This window comes from Rutilus rutilus (assembly GCF_951802725.1).
Source record: "Rutilus rutilus genome assembly, chromosome: 3".
In the NCBI taxonomy this organism is placed as follows: Eukaryota; Metazoa; Chordata; class Actinopteri; order Cypriniformes; family Leuciscidae; genus Rutilus; species Rutilus rutilus.
Genome location: NC_140211.1, coordinates 14,766,739 through 14,784,206, shown reverse-complemented (window position 1 = coordinate 14,784,206; position 17,468 = coordinate 14,766,739). Strand labels below are relative to the sequence as shown.

At 36.8% G+C, this 17,468-nt stretch overlaps 1 protein-coding gene across 2 annotated transcripts in view; it reads right to left on the bottom strand.

Annotated features, from left to right (window-relative positions):
- Nucleotides 1-16,201, bottom strand: part of sh3gl3a (SH3-domain GRB2-like 3a) — a 37,791-nt gene extending 21,590 nt beyond the window's left edge. For both annotated transcript variants that reach the window (XM_084405740.1, XM_084405741.1), the window contains exon 1: nt 15,973-16,201. In XM_084405740.1, the coding sequence (XP_084261866.1) occupies nt 15,973-16,017 (45 nt within the window). In that variant the 5' untranslated portion in view covers nt 16,018-16,201. The remainder of the gene's footprint in view (nt 1-15,972) is intronic.
- Between the last annotated feature and the right edge of the window lie 1,267 nt (nt 16,202-17,468).

Sequence of the window (17,468 nt, the reverse complement as noted above, 5' to 3'; positions counted from 1 at the left end):
TTGAAGAGTTAAAAAAAAATCGGTCGGTCTTAACGCAAGTTTACAACCGGCAAGTCGGTCGGACTGAAAGGGAAAAAAAATAAATAATTGGGTCGGTACTAAATTGACAGGGTCGGTCGGGTTACGGCAAACAAGAATATTTTTAAGGATGGCCTTAGGCTACCCATGAACATTAATACATAGAGGCAGGAAGAAGTACTTTAAACCAGCCTTTATTAATTATTATTGCAGAGATGGGGTTTGGGGCTGGGTCCGTGAGACTGTTTCTGGGGATTCACTTTTTATTTTACTTACCTTTTGTCTTCTGCATTCTCCTTACCATTGTCTCCTGTTCTCCCCTCAGACTCGTCCCCCAGAAACAGTCCCACGGACCCAGCCCCAAACCCCATCTCTGCAATAATAATTAATAAAGGCTGGTTTAAAGTACTTCTTCCTGCCTCTATGTATTAATGCTCATGGGTAGCCTAAATGGGTTCCATTCAGACCTTAATATTAAGTATTTTACTGTTATATGTCAACAAGATTCAACAAGACATTTTCACCTGGCTAGACCCAATGTTTAGATTTGTTGTGGTATTTATGCAAATTAGACAAAATAAAGAAGTGTGAAGTCCGCACACTGAAAATTACTGCTCCAAAAGAGTTTATTCAAGCAACGTTTCGACCCTCAGGTCTTCATCAGGCTCAAGACTTCACACTTCTTTATTTTGTCTATATCATTTAGTTATCCTGCACCTGCGCCCAATCTGGGTGTTTGGGATGTGCACACCATTTTTGTATCTTTGATTTATGCAAATTAGCACATACGTAATTAGATTATGCACCGTTTGTCCATGTTAACAAACAATTAAAAAAAACTTGTAATACATTTTTTGTTTGTCTTGATGTAAGTAATCAACTCAGTAATTTTCATGGTGATATCTAGAGGTTAAAATGTTTACCCTATTCACGTAAGAAAAAGAATGAATAGGCGTATGAATAGGCTATATTTGGGTCTTTTTCGAAACTTTCCCCTAATGGGATTCTTCTGGGCTTTTTTTTCCTTACTCAGGACATATTGAGGATACAAACACAGTTGAGTTTGCTTCTGTTGCAATTTGTTCAAGGTTGACCCCCATTTTGGCTTAAAATGACTGGACTAAAGATGGCGAGTCGGCATCGTCTAAATCTTTGCAGCCGAGACTGACACAGAAAACACTTGTTTATTAATAAACATTTTAAATGTCTCCTTGCTATATTTACTTTTGCCGGCTCTTTGTCGCAAGCTTTATGCGTCCGCTAACTAATTGAATATTTGAAAATAGTGACTCATCCTTATTTTGTACCAAGCCATTTATGTTTGTTCATATTGTTCAATAAAGTTCTTGGTAAAAAAAAAGAAAAAAGAAAAGAAGAAGCTACTGAGCCTAGAGAATCACCTATTGCGGCTTTAATAAGAAAGGAAAAAAGTAGAATAAGAATCGTTTTGGAATCGGATCGTGCATGACTCTCGGAATCAGATCGGATCGTGAGGTGCCTATTCCCACCCCTACTGTATAGACCTTATGTAGCCCCGCCCTTTTTCAGCACTGCGCTCGTTGTCTTTTGTCTTCCGGTCTGTATTTTCACAGCGTTTTAAAATCTTTCCGGTCTACTGACATTTGTTAAGACATCTGCTTTAAACATTACAATCCTCATGATAACTTTCGTTAACTTTACATTAAGTAAATCCACTTTAAAAGCTAATTACTCCTGGACAGAAATGCCATAGAGATATACAGAGCGACCGCAAAAACGGAAGTTCAAAGACAATATTCTAAAGATGACTGCATCCTTGTTTCTCTGGCACATAAGGTCTATACTATGACTTATTGCTTGTCTTTGTTGAATAATACAGAAGATAAAGAGATAAAAAAAGAATCGCGTATTAAAAAATCGCAATTGCAATTAGATTATTTTCCAAAATCGTTCAGGCCTAATCAAGTCAAAAACAGATCTGCACTAATACATTTCAGAAACTGTGCGCATATTAAATGAACTTCTGGACATAAATATTAGATCTAAGACTTTAGTAAACCTTGAACAAAGCTTTACTTCAAACCCAAGGCCTTTGGTCTGGTATGCTCATCTATCCATCTCTATTTTATTCTGTGGTGACCAGATATTTCACTGGCTGAGAATTAACACACACTAACAGCAGCACAAACTGTTCCTGTCTAATAAACAACAATATATTTGACCTGACCCTCTGAACTGTGTGTCGCTGGTGTTGGGCGGCTGCTTCACAATAGCAAGCGGATACCGTCCAGATAACACTCAATGTTTTTTCAGGCAGTACTACTGCTGTGTTCTTTACGTAAGGCCATTACACACATCTAAAGAGTGGAGGATGAAACAAAACACATAAAAGAGCTCGACAAAGTCGTGAGCGAACGCAGGACATTTGCAGCCGGTTGGTCCAAAGAGGAAAATGATAGTGAATGATAATGTCAAACATTTAGTATTCTGTATGTATTTAATATGCAGCACTTAATGTTTCAGTTCTACCTCAGAGGATGCTGTCTCTACAAAACAAAAATGAGTGGAAACGTCTTTGCCATCACAAGTGCTTAATAACATTTTTGAAATATATTAAAATAGAAAACATTTTAAATTGTAACTATTTTACAATATTATATTATTATAGCATATAAACAAGTTCATGACGTTCCGTAAGATCACACACCACATGCTATTACATAATAAGCATGGGAAATTTCAAATCAGTTTTTGATACTAAATAACAATAACAGCTGGAAACAGTCCCTGAAATCAGCTTCCTACCCAAGATACCCATGATCTTGTCAGTCTCTGTGGCTTCCTCGAACTCCACTCACTAGCAACCAACTAGGTCAGGCTAAATTTAGCCATAACACACAAAGGAAATTAGCCCCATATGGCAGTATTGCTTTTGACTTACACTACTCAATGACATTCTCACTACTCAAACACATAAATGTGTGATTAAACTCAGCCTGAAATCAAAATTTACCTTCTTTTTTTTAATGCACATTAATGCTTTCATTGTGCACAAACACTGCACGAAAATTCCACAGAAAACCAATGATAACCATAATGATAACTTTATTAGCGTCTGAGGCTGCGCTCTGCACAAAGAGGGACACTTCAGATGCGGATTTTAAAAAGACAATGAAACGGTATGTAAACAGTACACTTCCGTACGTGTTTTCATCAAATTATATGGTATATCATTTGTTGACTAGAAGCTGCATTAGTGGAGAACAGCATTATGTGTGACAAAAACACACGCAAGTCCGACCCAAATGTTTAATGTCACGATCGTTACAATCTATTTGCATTAGTTTATATCCAGTCACTTTTATGCATTCGTTATGCAGCGAATTTCCATATTTAAAGCTAGCATCATGAGAAAGCAAACTATTGTCACGCAGCCGACAGAAACATTTAAACAAATCAGAAACGCATTCGATTTCAGTTCTCTTTTATCGTCACTGTAATACATATTTTGTTATTTTGATTAGATAATCATCTAGTGCTCTAAAATAGAGGCAAATAAAGTGTGAAAGTATACATATAAAATATATGCGTCTAATTTCAATGCTATGGCTTTTGTGTATTTATTTAAAGATGGCCATCTTTAAGCATGACTGTTCGGATTTATATGAAATCGTAAAACTTAAAATTTTTTAACATATTATAGTTATCGTCTTTGGTTTAAACTGGCTTTTTCTCCTCAGAGGTGCCCAAATTATTGTGCATTTAAAACAAAAACACCACACCATGTTTCCCATTTCCCACCATTTAAATACAGCTAACACCTGTATTATGCAGAAATTTCTCTAGAAATTATAGTTTAAATGTTTATTTGATTGATGATTTGAAATGCTGCTGATATTTGATTAATAAAAAATTATTTCTAATTCTTTATCTATGCATGACTCTCTGGTCATGTAAACACCCACAGACTGTAATTTCTATCTGACTATAAATGCTGCTATTAAAGGGTTATTTTCAACTTAATGTGTTTACTGCATCTGCACCTCATAGTAATTAGTATAATTTTGAGTCGTCCATCAGTTTGTAAAAACAAAAGACAAGTGGGTTTACAGTAGCACATTAATAATGTGTACAAAGTTACTAAGCAAGCCACAGATGCGTGAAACAGAAAATAACCTGCAATCTTCCTTTAATTCCTTGTTGACTTTGCCAGTTAGAGAATGAATTGAGCTTTGAAACTTGAGGCTGAGTCTCACTACAAACTATTACATACAATAGAAACAACAGGCTTCTGGAAGTCTACTGGTGGTGATAATGATCACTGAGCACAGCTGTGCCTGTGATAATAACAGTCACTGAAGTCAGCAGGAAACCGTGACTCCATTACGGATTCAGTAGTGTTTTATTATCACTGCACATGATGACAAATAAGCAGCAAGTGTGAAATCAACTTGACGTCGGTGTGGTGTGACTCATCTATAATGGACTCAATCCATTATAGGCCCTACATCCATAATGTGACATATATCCAAGTGAAACAGGATATTCAATTTAAAAAAATTAGAATAAGGTTATTACATTTTGATGGAAGACAGGTATTTTACTTTAGATTTATGTGCACTGATGAATTGCTCACAGATTGTATGAGGACTTACTGAATAATGAATACAACTTGTTAGATCTATAGAATTCTGTCCCCATTGGCAGACATGTCTGTTGAGCGTATGAATGCAGTGATCTCGTCAATGCAACTCGATTTCTGCACTTGACAATGCTGTCGTCATAACTAACAGTGCAAACACGATGTAGGCTAAATTAAAGATTAATTGTGCAGTGTAGACAGCGTCATTGATTATAAAGGGAATTTTGGCCAGAGTCACTGATACTCGCGCTGTGTGATTGACAGCTCCAGCAATTATTGGGAGAATTATTTGACCACTTTCTATATATCATTTAATCACAATTTAAATAACAGATTATTTTCATGCTACTAATGCTGGGTGGTATGACCAAAAATACGTATCACGGTATTTTTCAAAATTATACCAGTTTCACGGTATATGACGGTATTTTAAGCACGGTATATGACGATAATGTTAACCACATTTTCTACTGATTGAGATTGCCTTAGAATGCCCTATTTTACTGTCATGAGTGAATACTGTAGAAAAAATCCACACTAGTATTAATACAGGTTTGCAAGGCTGTATACAAAGAGGTGCCAGTAGGAGGCGCTTTAGCGGCAGAAATAGCGGTTTCCCCCGTAACGACTGTACACAAAGCAGCGCTCATAAACGCTGCTTTAGCAGGAAAGATAAAGAAAGATTGATAAATGAAAATAATATTGAAACTTTCCTAAAGAAAGTTCCCTTCAAAGATACATTACATAAATAAAAACACCCGTGCCGCGTTTTGACTTTGAAACGTGCCGTGCTCATGTTTATTCAACGATGTCAATGCCAACCACAAATAGATTGTCCAAAAGGCTGTGTTGATATTGTGAACCAATGTATGGGAAACACTGTAATATAATTTGACAGCTATCAATTATAGTTTAACCTATCCATCTTCACCATCAGGCACCATCGGTATGAACCGGTATACCGCCCAGCACAATATGCTACTAAGAGAAACAATGTGAAGTTGACGCATAAACAGCACGAGACAAAGAACGTATGACGACATGAACGAGGAATTTTGAGTTCTGAAACTTACAGAATGTTTTTATAGTACAACGACCTCTTCAAAAGATCAAGGAACATTTGATTTCTCAATTCATGACCCCTTTAAATGAACAAAAATGTCCTTCGATGGACACAAACAGTTCCGTATATCAATTACATCTGAGAAAAGACAGTCAAAGACTCAATGTTCTCTCAGAAGTGTAGTTTCCTGCAGGGTACCGGAGTAAAAAATACAGTTGTTTGTGAAAGAGTTTCCCAGCATGAGCGCTCTGACCTTTTTCCTCCCCAGAGAATAGAGACAATACTGAGGCATGATCAATGGAACAGCTCTAAGCGATGAGCCCCTTTCCTTTACAGGTAAAAAGCTAAGAAAACAATCAAATATAAACAACAACTGTGTTTTCTGTTCGTTTGTTTTTGAGGGGTGGGAAATTATTTCCTATTCTACCTTTTCAAGAATTGATTCATCAATGCAGTTTCAATAAAATGTCACAAAAACATGAACGCTCCACAAACTCCTAAATGCCACCTGTTCCAGAATGACATGCCAACCAGCAGGAATGCCCACAACTACCTGAGTACTCAGAACTGACAGCGATAACTGAATATAGAGATACACAATTCTGGACAAATTGAGAATGACGTGTTTTTAATATAAAGATTGAAATTACGATTCTGAATAGACAACTAAACAAAATACATGTAATTTAATAGAGGTTCTGACATAGGGCTGGGCGATATATCGCATGACATTGTTAGGCGCATCTTGTCAGTAAAGCCGGTTCCTTGATTAGTAGTAAATCGCCATCACCTGCTTTCAGATGGAGCGGCATTTACAACACAGAGCCGTAGTTAACTGACAAGCTGAGCCATATCGCATTAATTATCGCGGACGTATCGCCTGCGATAATTAATGCGATATGGGTCAGCTTGTCAGTTAACTACGGCTCTGTGTTGTAAATGACATCCAGACTATCTGATCCTTAGAACTCAATGATAAGTATAACTGTAGGTCATAGGCATAGGCATAACAGTGAAATTTTAGTTTTTAGTTTTTTTAGTTTTCTAATTACAGCACTTAGTGGACAAAGCTGAATTTAAATATCATTACTCCAGTCTTCACAATATGAAAAATTTCATTTCACGATAAAGATATATATCACAATATAGTTATTTTTTTATTAAAGATATGAACAAAAGCGAACTAAAAAAACAGGACAAATACAAGGTACGTTTTTTTTTTTGTTACAGAAAGAGTATTTAACATAGTAAAAAAATACTACAGAAATTGAATAATCAAATGTAAAAACTTTTTCATTCTAAAGTGTCAATAACTTTAGGTAGTACAGTGCTACATGGATTTATTTACATACCGTGCTATAAATTATATTATGGGTATAAGAATCTTTTGGAATCTCAGAATTGGAATAAAAATGATCAAATGAAAAGTTTTCGGTTTTTATTAAATTTCTCCTTGAAGCCATTATCCATCCTTATGTATAAGAATAAGGCCTTGAATCCTTATGTATAAGAAAACCTCTGTCCCAATTGATTGATTTTAAATACAACTCATAGGTGTAATTATTATTTTCTTATTATTATTATTACATTATCCCATGTTATTGTTTTACTTCATCAGTCAATACATAATATCTAAATACTTTATATTAAACTACTTTATTTATAATAAATTACATTTCCTGACTTTAGTTTTTTAGGATATTGGTAATACTAGTTATTGTTAATATTTGTTCCCTTGGTACAGTTTTGCCATGTCGGTTTATTATGTTGCACTTTTAAGGGGCTTGTTTTTTTTTGTTTTTTTATACCTGGCAAACCTGAATCACCAAGGAAGAGTTCCGAGAGCAAAAAACTTGAAACAACCCTATCCATCAAATGAAGATCCTCAGGAAAGGATAAACCTTTTAACATTACCTTTAAAAGTTACTTAAACAGCCTGGCTGAGTGAAACGCGAGGGCCTCTTCCCCTCGGGGGGGAAAGTTCATATAGTTGCCATTAGAGAAAGTGAAGTAACTTCGGTTACAGCAGGGTGCTTGATGAGAAACACTCTTTTTTTTTTTTACATGTCCAGGATGTCCGAGACAACAACAAAAAAGAACCATCTTAATGTGTATGTTTATCAAATAATGCTTTACTGCAATGGATGGATGGATGGAAGTCGAAAACACATTCGCACAACCAAAAAGACCGCCTGCTCTCCGCCTACTGACCTTATGTGTAAACGTTATGGGAAGCATGCTAGCGTCAGCTGAAGACTCAAGTTCGGTTTCAAGACATTTTTTTTTACCAAGTACAATGTTCTTTCACCATTCCTGATTTCGAGGTAGAGACGAAAGCTGCTGCTTTCCATATGTTTTACCGCCATCTCCAGTCACGTTCATATGTAAATTGCATGATCTTATTTAGTCTATTAGATCGAAAGATCTGAAAAAACAAAACAAAAAAAAAACATACATTTACCAGCCCATAGACCCTCCCCTCAAAGAAATCAGGACAGAAGTGGTTGAAAGTGGACAAAAGAGACATATTAAAACACTATACAGGAATTTGTCTTCCTCGTCTACTTGTGATCGGATCAACCAAAACGCATCTTAATACCAGGTGAAAACAGGGCCTAGGCCTAAGCCTCAGCATGTAGCTAAATAAATTAAATTGCATAAAAATGTAAGAAATATTACTTAACAGATCTTGACTGACACTTTCGAGCTTCACAAAATATGCAAAAGCACATAAAAAATATAATAAAAGTAGTCTATGACTTGTATGTGTGCTAATATTCCAATGTTCACAATAACATGAACAACATGAGGGTGAAACAAAATTATTTTTTCATAATTTTTCTACACTTTGTGGAAAATAACATTTGAAAAACCATGTATGAATGCTTAGAAAATCCATCAAACATTGTACACCATTCATGCAACTTTTCAAATACTACCAACATATTATGGTTTAGTAGCACTAATCACAATATGCAAATAGTGAATCAGTTACAAAGTTCATAGGGTTCTCAAAGTGTCTTATGCTCATGACTAATGCTGGGTAGTGGGTACACACCAAAAGATTTTGTACATCTTATAAGACACACAAACAGATTTTCAACCAGAGTCTCGACTGTGAACACAGGAAATCTCGCAAAATCTGGCGAGACTTCAGAATAAGCATGGCGGAAAATATATGCAGGAAGAAATTGCGATGATAGTGTTTGGAATGATTTTCACAGAAAATTCACTGGAAAAAAAGAAAAGTCTGCTGTCCACATCAATTTCATGTGCCATGTCCACGCCATGACTGAGTTTGTTATGCTTCCGTCTTCCATCATCTCGCTTTCTGATTGGATATTGTTTCGTTTCACGTGATAATCTCCAGAGCGTGCGTGCTCGGTAATTGTCCTCGGGGTTCCCCCCACACATCAGGATTTCTGATTTTCAACATGCTGAATATTTACGATTCGCGATCGGGGCGGCTCCGACGTTCTTCCGAGAAGGTTCGGACACTCTTAACACACCTCACACCAAGGGAAAATCTGATAAAATAATCTGTAGAATAGCTAGGATTGTCGGAAGGGGGGAAATCGGCCCAAAATCAGCCTGATTATCTTTTGGTGTGTACACAGCATAAGGCACTGAAGACAGAGCAGAAAACAACTCTTCAATCCAAAACAGACTGTGCGGGCCATATAAGTGGTTTACATTCCATTCAATAACTCTGGTAACGTCTGGTCTCAACCATCTTCAGGAAAACTATTACTGTGCCAACAGACCGTGGGAGCTCTCGCTAATGTGAGTAATAAACATAGATCAGCCTCGTAAGAATGATGTTCCTCTACAGGAGTGGGTGCTCGGATCGATAGGACATAATCAATAATGAATGTGGCAGTAACAGAGCTGAAGACTTGTGTAAACATCTACCAGTTGGTCTCATTTCTGTGAAGAGGAACTGAGGACTGTGTGTTCCCTGTATAGCGTGCGTCCTGGATTTCACAGCTGGTTTATGATACTAATTTGTGCTGAAGAAAACAAATTATGCTTCAACACTAATTTGCAGTTTGTTTTTTTGCTGCCACACAAAAAAAAAGACAACTATCAAATTTGAGACTCTGTAATAAACGGCAATGGACATCTTGGCTGATATTGAAAAACTGTATTTGTGTCTTTCTATGCATTTATACTTTTGGAATGGAGAAGAAAAATAACTGCTGTATGACCTCCAGAAATTGTACAGAAGGCTGCAATCTCCTCGGAACAGTTTTCAATGCAAAATGAAGAAACAAAATTCTTTGAAATTGCTCTGGATAAAAGCATCTGCTAAATGCATGTAAAAGCATAAAGAGGCAGCCATTAGATTTTCATTTCCATTCATGTGTGAAACTACAAAACCAACTAGGCAGTGAGTTGCCTGAATGACTCTGGTCGACTGTAAGGAAGGCCTGTATAATCGGCTAGTTTCAGGTTCTCCTGACCCTGATATTTATATTTCAAGTTGTGAAATGAACCTTGAACATCAGTGGAATGAACTGTTTTCATACAATTACTTAGAAAGTATCATGACATGCATTAAGGAGCAAACCAAGAAATATGAAAGCAAACCATGGTTCTCTGAGTAAATGTAAAAGTGGTTTAAAAAAATGTAGGTTTCATGCTTTTTTTATCCATTATTATGTTATGAAAGATATAACAGAAGGATTTGATATACCATGCATTTAACACTTTATGCAATATGCGTGTAAAACGTAAACATGGCCATAAATGCCATTCCCGTGCTATGCAATGCATCTGTCATTTGCATATTAATGTGTTTTTGATGCAGATGTATATTGATGTAGAATTTCTTTCCCTATTCACTTGTTGTGTCTCCAAAATGCCTGATATGCCATGATGTAAGTCCTGGTGTCCTCTACAGAGGTCATGTATGAAATCGATGCCCTGTTTCATAACAGAAAGCCATATTCTGATTTGAAACCCCATAACACTTTCCTAAAATGCTGATTTCTGACAAAAAAAATATATATATTTAAATGATAATTACAAAATATCATCATATTTTCTGTACATAAGTTCTGTACATTTGGTCATTCAGTCATTTTTAAAGACATCCAGACTTAAAACTGGCATGTACGCCCTCCTACGTACTATGTAATTTTTACCGGTCCAATCAGCAAACAGAGGGAGTGGCTGAGGTGACGTTGAGGTCGTGCGCTAGTTTGAGTTGTAGGGTTACGTCATGACCAAACGTTAGCGATTGGTTATGGCAGATCCAGACTGGCTTTGGGCAAATCCAATAGTTTTAAACTTTAACAGAGTACCCGCCTTCAAGAAAGTTAACGCTTGTCAATGGAAAGTGGCCAGACTCTCTGTACAACTGAAATGTATGAGAGTCTGGTAGGACCAGGCTAATGTTGCCAGGGAAATTCGCTAAAATAAAATGTCCTCTACAGAGGCCAGACGTCTATTCCTAGGTCTCGGGGGGGATATGGGAACAATTTGAACTTTGATTCTTTGTGATCTTTCCTTCTTTTTTCCATCTCCTCTAATATCTGCATGTGTAAATGTGAAGGGTTTTTCCTGAAACTTTTTTAAGTAAAACCTTTCTAGTAAAACCTTTGCACCTAACTTATAGATTCAACAGCAGTGAGCCTTTTCGCCAGGTTTACATAAAGCTCATGAAATCACACACGCCTATCCCTGTTTCATGTTGACAACTGGTTACTAAGTTACTCTGATCCCGGTGTATTGCTTAACCGGGAAAAATCCCTCCTAAAACTCATTCACTCTTAAAGGTTGAGTTCAGCTTTCCTGTGAAACAATCTCTTGAAAAGAGCCATTGACACAAGATGCATTTAATTCATACAGCGAGTTGATGAATATGGAGAGGATAGAGCCTTTGGGAAAAGAAAAGAAAATTATAAACAAGCTCTAGCCTGCCCAGTTCTTATCAGCTATATATCTGTTTAAACAATGTCAACTAATGACAACTAGTGAACTTTGTATTAGAAGAAATAGACTGAACAGCCAACCAAGGCAGTTTCGATGCTGTCTATCAGCTGTGCATGCAGGGAACAGAACTTGGATAACCAAAATATTATTAAAATATGATTATCTTCAACACCACTTATTCATAGTTAAAGTGCTTGCTTACATCTCCAAACTAACAGATTGGTACTGAGCAACATCTCAGCTGAATATCTAAATTTCCCTTCATGCGTTTGGATTCTCTTGCATTTCTACCATCACAAAACCTGTAGGTGGTTAAAATGTGTTGCTTTCATCCATATTCAAAAATCTGTTCTAGTGCGCTGGTCATTAAAGACTAAGGCCCCGTTTACACGATGGGAAAACGCAGATATTTCCCTGCGTTTTGGCCTGTCATTTACACGAAAACGCCGTTTTTATCCCAGAAACCGATTATTTCTAAAAACTCCGGCCAAAGTGGAGATTTCTGAAAACGCCGGTTATGTGTTGCCGTGTCAACTGGGAGAAACGGGGTTTTAGGTTCTCAAACGTCACATTATGCGCCAGAAAATGCTTACGTCATGAACCTCGCGCCATGTCTGTTGTTTTGAAAGGAACAGGAAGTCGCTCGTGCTATTCCTTGTTGTCGATTTTGAGGATTCTGATTGGCTTGCATGGCTTTATCCTTCTCCCACTGCCGCCCATAGGTTTGGCATAGTTATGATGGCGCTCGACAGTGGGTTGATGTAAACGACAACTTTTTTGAAAACGATGTTGTGTGCACGATGTTATTTTTGAAAACGGAGGGGGGGAAATATTTGTTTCTCTAGATACCCGGCTATGTGTAAATGTGGCCTAAAACACAGGGCTTTATTATAATGGCCTTGTACACAAGCAGCAATCATCCCATTAAAATTACTTTAAAAACTGAGCTACACTCTATATACAAACAGCTTTCTACAGCACACAATGGAAAATATCCATTTAAAGATGCCAAAAGACAAGTGTCATAATATTTTTAAAAACTGCTGCAAACCTGCTGGCGGGCACAGCGTGGGGCTCCAAAACAATAAAATGAGAAACAACAGCCACATTTGGAGATTAGCGTTGGTGAGCCTATGCATGCCACACAAAAAAAAAAATCTGTTTTGTTTAGTTTATGACTGGAATGATTATTATCTAGCTTGTGCGATAACGTGGCTTATCATAACAAAGCACAATGGCCAACAAGGAGCATCAAAATATATCAACATTGACTAGACAGCTCAAAAAGATTAAACAATATCCTGATATGAAATAGGCCTATACTGAGAATAAACGTACAAACAATAAATCTCTGATTCATAGTTGCACAAAAACTATAAAACTACTACTTAAAGAACCAACAAAGTAGTTTCCCACTGTAATATTCATTACATTTTCACTGTGCTGTATGTATAATTAGTGTTACCTTGTCTTTTTTTGATGTGAATTTAATAATATGATTCCCAGTGGGCACAAACTCAACAGATTTAACTTAACAGTGCCCTGTTGGTTAGAGAGTTTACTTTTTTATTCATTATTTTTTGTAACAATTTATTTATTTGTGAAAAATGCTGTAATTGGATTACAGAATCAAGAAGTTATACCGGCTTTATATCGGCCACTAGTTCTAAGTATTAAACTGATGGAAACCAACTCACTGCGGTACACGCGTGTGCACAGAAAGCCGCCTCTCAGACAGTCCGCGATCCCGAATTCAGTTCTCTTTCGGTGTTTATTACACTCGAACAGTCAAATACACACACAGTTGTGTCAAAATTCCTGTCTTGGTGAGTATTCATGTAAACACAGTTGGTTTTGTCTTAAGTGAACGTAAACAGTTGGGAAAGAAAGCAGATGAGTGTCAATAGGATCTGTGCATTAGGTCTTAAAGTGACAGCAGCCTAATACAGTAAACTGCTGCTGTCTGTCAAACAACAAGATAAAGAAACTCACTCACTACTCTTGACTGAATAACTTTTGTAGCTTTATTTTGAATCAATGTATATTTAATTCATGTGAAGACTACGCAATGTTTTAGTTTTACATTTGTCTGTTCAGTTTTTGTATCGAATAAAAGAAAAAAATATCATAATGTAACATAATTCTGACTCCCTGATCTCAATTTTTGGATGACACACTACAGGTTTTAGATCAAGTCAGGCTATATTATGCACGCGACGTAAACTGATTGCAGATTGTGAAGTGTTATGAATTAAAGCTTATGTTATGGTTTCAGATGACTGCAGTTGTAAATTACAGGAATTACAGTAAAGCATCAAACCACTAATTTGAGAGGTACAGTTGAAGCCTAATGATGCAGAACCACCTACTACCTGAGTTATGGCAAAACATTAATCAAGTAAAGAGGGATTTGACAGTTCTCCCAAACAAACACATGCAGATACACTGAATGTCTTTATTTAAAAAAAAAAAAAGAGGATACTAAACTCAGAATGGCTAAACATAGAAGGCTACTCACAGTCTCACACAGAAGTGAAAGTGTACAGTCTGAATGTGCCTACTGTTGGGGGTTTATCCAGCTGTTAAAATGGGATGTCTTTTTGAGAGGCAAAACAGCTGGGCTTTATTCATTAACTCTATAACATTAAGTGATGCCATATTGTGTGTTTTGTTTTTTCTTTGTTATGTCATAAAGAACCACTTACACAGTAAACAGCATTTGCGTAATGTAAATATTAAAATTGCGATGAAACAGAAGTAGTTACAGATCTTTTCCACCACATCGTGCCGTAAGCCCGAAAGTAGCGGATTATCGAAAAAGACAACTTCTGTGCATCGGTTGTTGATTGGATTGTGAGATGTGGGTGTTGCACTCAAAAGCGGAGGCAGATGAACACGGGCATGCAGGGGTGGGGCTTAAGCGCACTAAATGACTGGTGAAGTCCTGCAAACATCGCCAGAGAGAAGTTAGCCGTTTCACCGGAAAAGATTTAGTTATGACATTTTTATCATAAATTATGAGGTTGAAATATTAAAAGTGAAATATACATGGATGAATCATATTTCTTAATCAGAAATTCAGCAAATTTTAGATAGGGTAAAAAGATAAGCTCAATTTTAATTTCATGCCAACTATTGTTTCTAATAAAAATGATTACTCAATATATTAATATTGGCATCCTTACACTTTGGGCCACAGGTTTCAAGCACAATAAAATTGAACTCAGTAAGTGTTTTGTGTACGCTTAAGCTGGATCTTAATACTCATATCATTCTGACTCTTAGAAATATGAAGTTTGTGTAATGGCACTTCACCAAATCTGTTTGTTTATCTAATGTTTTATTCATTTTCATCTGTATTTTTTTTTTTACAGATTGTTGATCCAATTGTGACTAGTGACAACTAAAACTAGTACTAGTAGTTAAACTAGTAACGTTCAAAAACTTCTAAATAGAAATCACAATAATAAAGTGAAAAATGTTACTAGTGACAACTGGGAAACATACTCGTGACAAGTCCTCAAGTATTAATGGAACTGATACTGGTAACTACTTGAAAAGGTAACAAAAACATCTCACCACAGAATGGATCAGGTGATATCAACAAACACTATATAATTATTGTATACATTTCCTACTAGTAACAATAGCTAGTGGGTATAAACAATAGGATAGTAGCTTGTAGGACAGAATTAGTACTAGTATGTACTGAATAAGTCTTAGTGACTATTAAATAGATACTAGTAATTATTGGAATAAGTAGGTTAATAGTATTTTTTTCTTTTCTTCAAAACCTAAAACAAAAATGAACACTAGCAAGTTTTAAGGAATACATGTCCAAACGGTTTGCCATTGACCGCCTGGTCACACGTGACATCATAATAAAAAATGACATCATCATCACGCAACATGAGTCGTGATAACATCTCCACACTTCAGTTCTTGGGCATCCCCTATAGATTTTGATGATTATGATAGTCATAACAATACATTCAACACTTATTAATGAACACAATTACCAATTTCATTTAAGCAGGCCTCACAACAGCAAGCTGCGAGAGAATATGCAGACTAAAAGCTGTACAGTTAGGCTACATCACAATGAGCTGAGATATATATCAACAAAAGCGTTGATACAAAGTTGACAAATATTCAGATATGAAGTCAAGCGACGTTTCTGCCGCTCTGATGGGCCTCTTAAAGCACAAACCCCAACCAGACCACTTCAGATGACAATACATGAGTGCTTTCTCCACGGTCATCTGTCAAACCCCTCATAACTTAGGTATTAGACTATAACATAAACAGTGTAATAACTCGGGCGTCTCCTTACCTGACTCGCTTTGTGCAGCTGCTTCTTAAACCCCGCCACCGACATCCTCAAATAAAATGAAACACGAAGATAGATGACAATAAAATCTTCACGGGCAAAAGATGGTGATCCAATCCTTCAAAAAATCACAAATATTAATATTTTTCAAACGCTTTCGGTTTATTTCACCGCCGCTGGAAGATGGACCTGCATTTCGCGGTGGGGTTCTTTTTCCTCACTAACAAGTGCTAGTCGGTTATGTTTGTTTCGAGGATTGTGATTGGCGGAGAGGCGTATACGTCACGGCAGCATCTCGGAGAACCCCTTTACGAACAAAAACACTATATCAGGGTTTGACAGAAATAAGAAGAACCTTCAGCCGCTCCAGGAAATATGCGGCGACTCTACAAACCATTCTTTGTAGGCACTGATACAGAATCCAGACTATTATGTAAATATCTGCAATTGTGTAAGGAACACAGAGAGTGTGTGTGAAACGAAGTAGTTAGTGACTCCCAGCCCTGGTCCTGGCCAGTACTGCACATTTTAGATGTCTCCCTCCCCAATCAAACACATCTTATTCAACTCATCAGCCTAAGATAAGAGAGACATAAAAAAGTGCAGTGGGGTTACTCCAGGACCACTGTTGGGAGCCACTGATTTATTGAATTCGAGTACCGGTACCCGCAGAGCATTAGCAGCGATCCGCTGCCCCCTGGTGGCACTTCATGAACCCTACCGAGAGAACCGAGAGGGTTGGAATACATTGTGAACAAAAATAGTTGCATAGTGTACCTTTACATTTGTAATGATATTTCACAATATTAGTGTTTTTACTGTATTTTTTATCAAATAAATGCAGACTTCAGTCTGACTTCCAGCCACAGCCCTATATGAAATCAACTGAAGACATTAAATCTCTCAAGATCTTAGCAGAGGAGGATTAAACAACTCCACAAACAGCATTACCAGCTTCACTTATTGTGTAGTCAATTTATAAGCACACTTGTTTATTTTGTAGTCACCATGATGGTGGTAAGTGTTGGCTTTAGTTGGGCTCAGACATCAACAATCAGCATTTTAATCGCAACAAAAGGTGACACTCAAATGAAAAACATCATGTCACAATGCATGCTACCTCTACAGATCCCACCATGCATTGCAGCTTACAGCTATATTGTCTTATTTTCTTGTATTCTTACCATGTGCTTTGTTGTTGTTTTTGATGTGACTTTTAGTAGCTTGATTTGTGATGTTCAGAATTGATCTGTTTTTCTGAATATTTTGTGTGTGTGTGAGTGAGTGTGTGAGTGAGTGAGAGAGAGAGAGAGAGAGAGAGAGAGTGAGAGTGTGAGTGTGAGTGTGAGTGTGTGAGAGTGAGAGTGAGAGTGTGAGTGTGAGAGAGAGAAAGAAAGAAAGAAAGAAAGAAAGAAAGAAAGAAAGAAAGAAAGAAAGAAAGAAAGAAAGAAAGAAAGAAAGAAAGAAAGAAAGAAAGAAAGAAAGAAAGAGAAAACTTA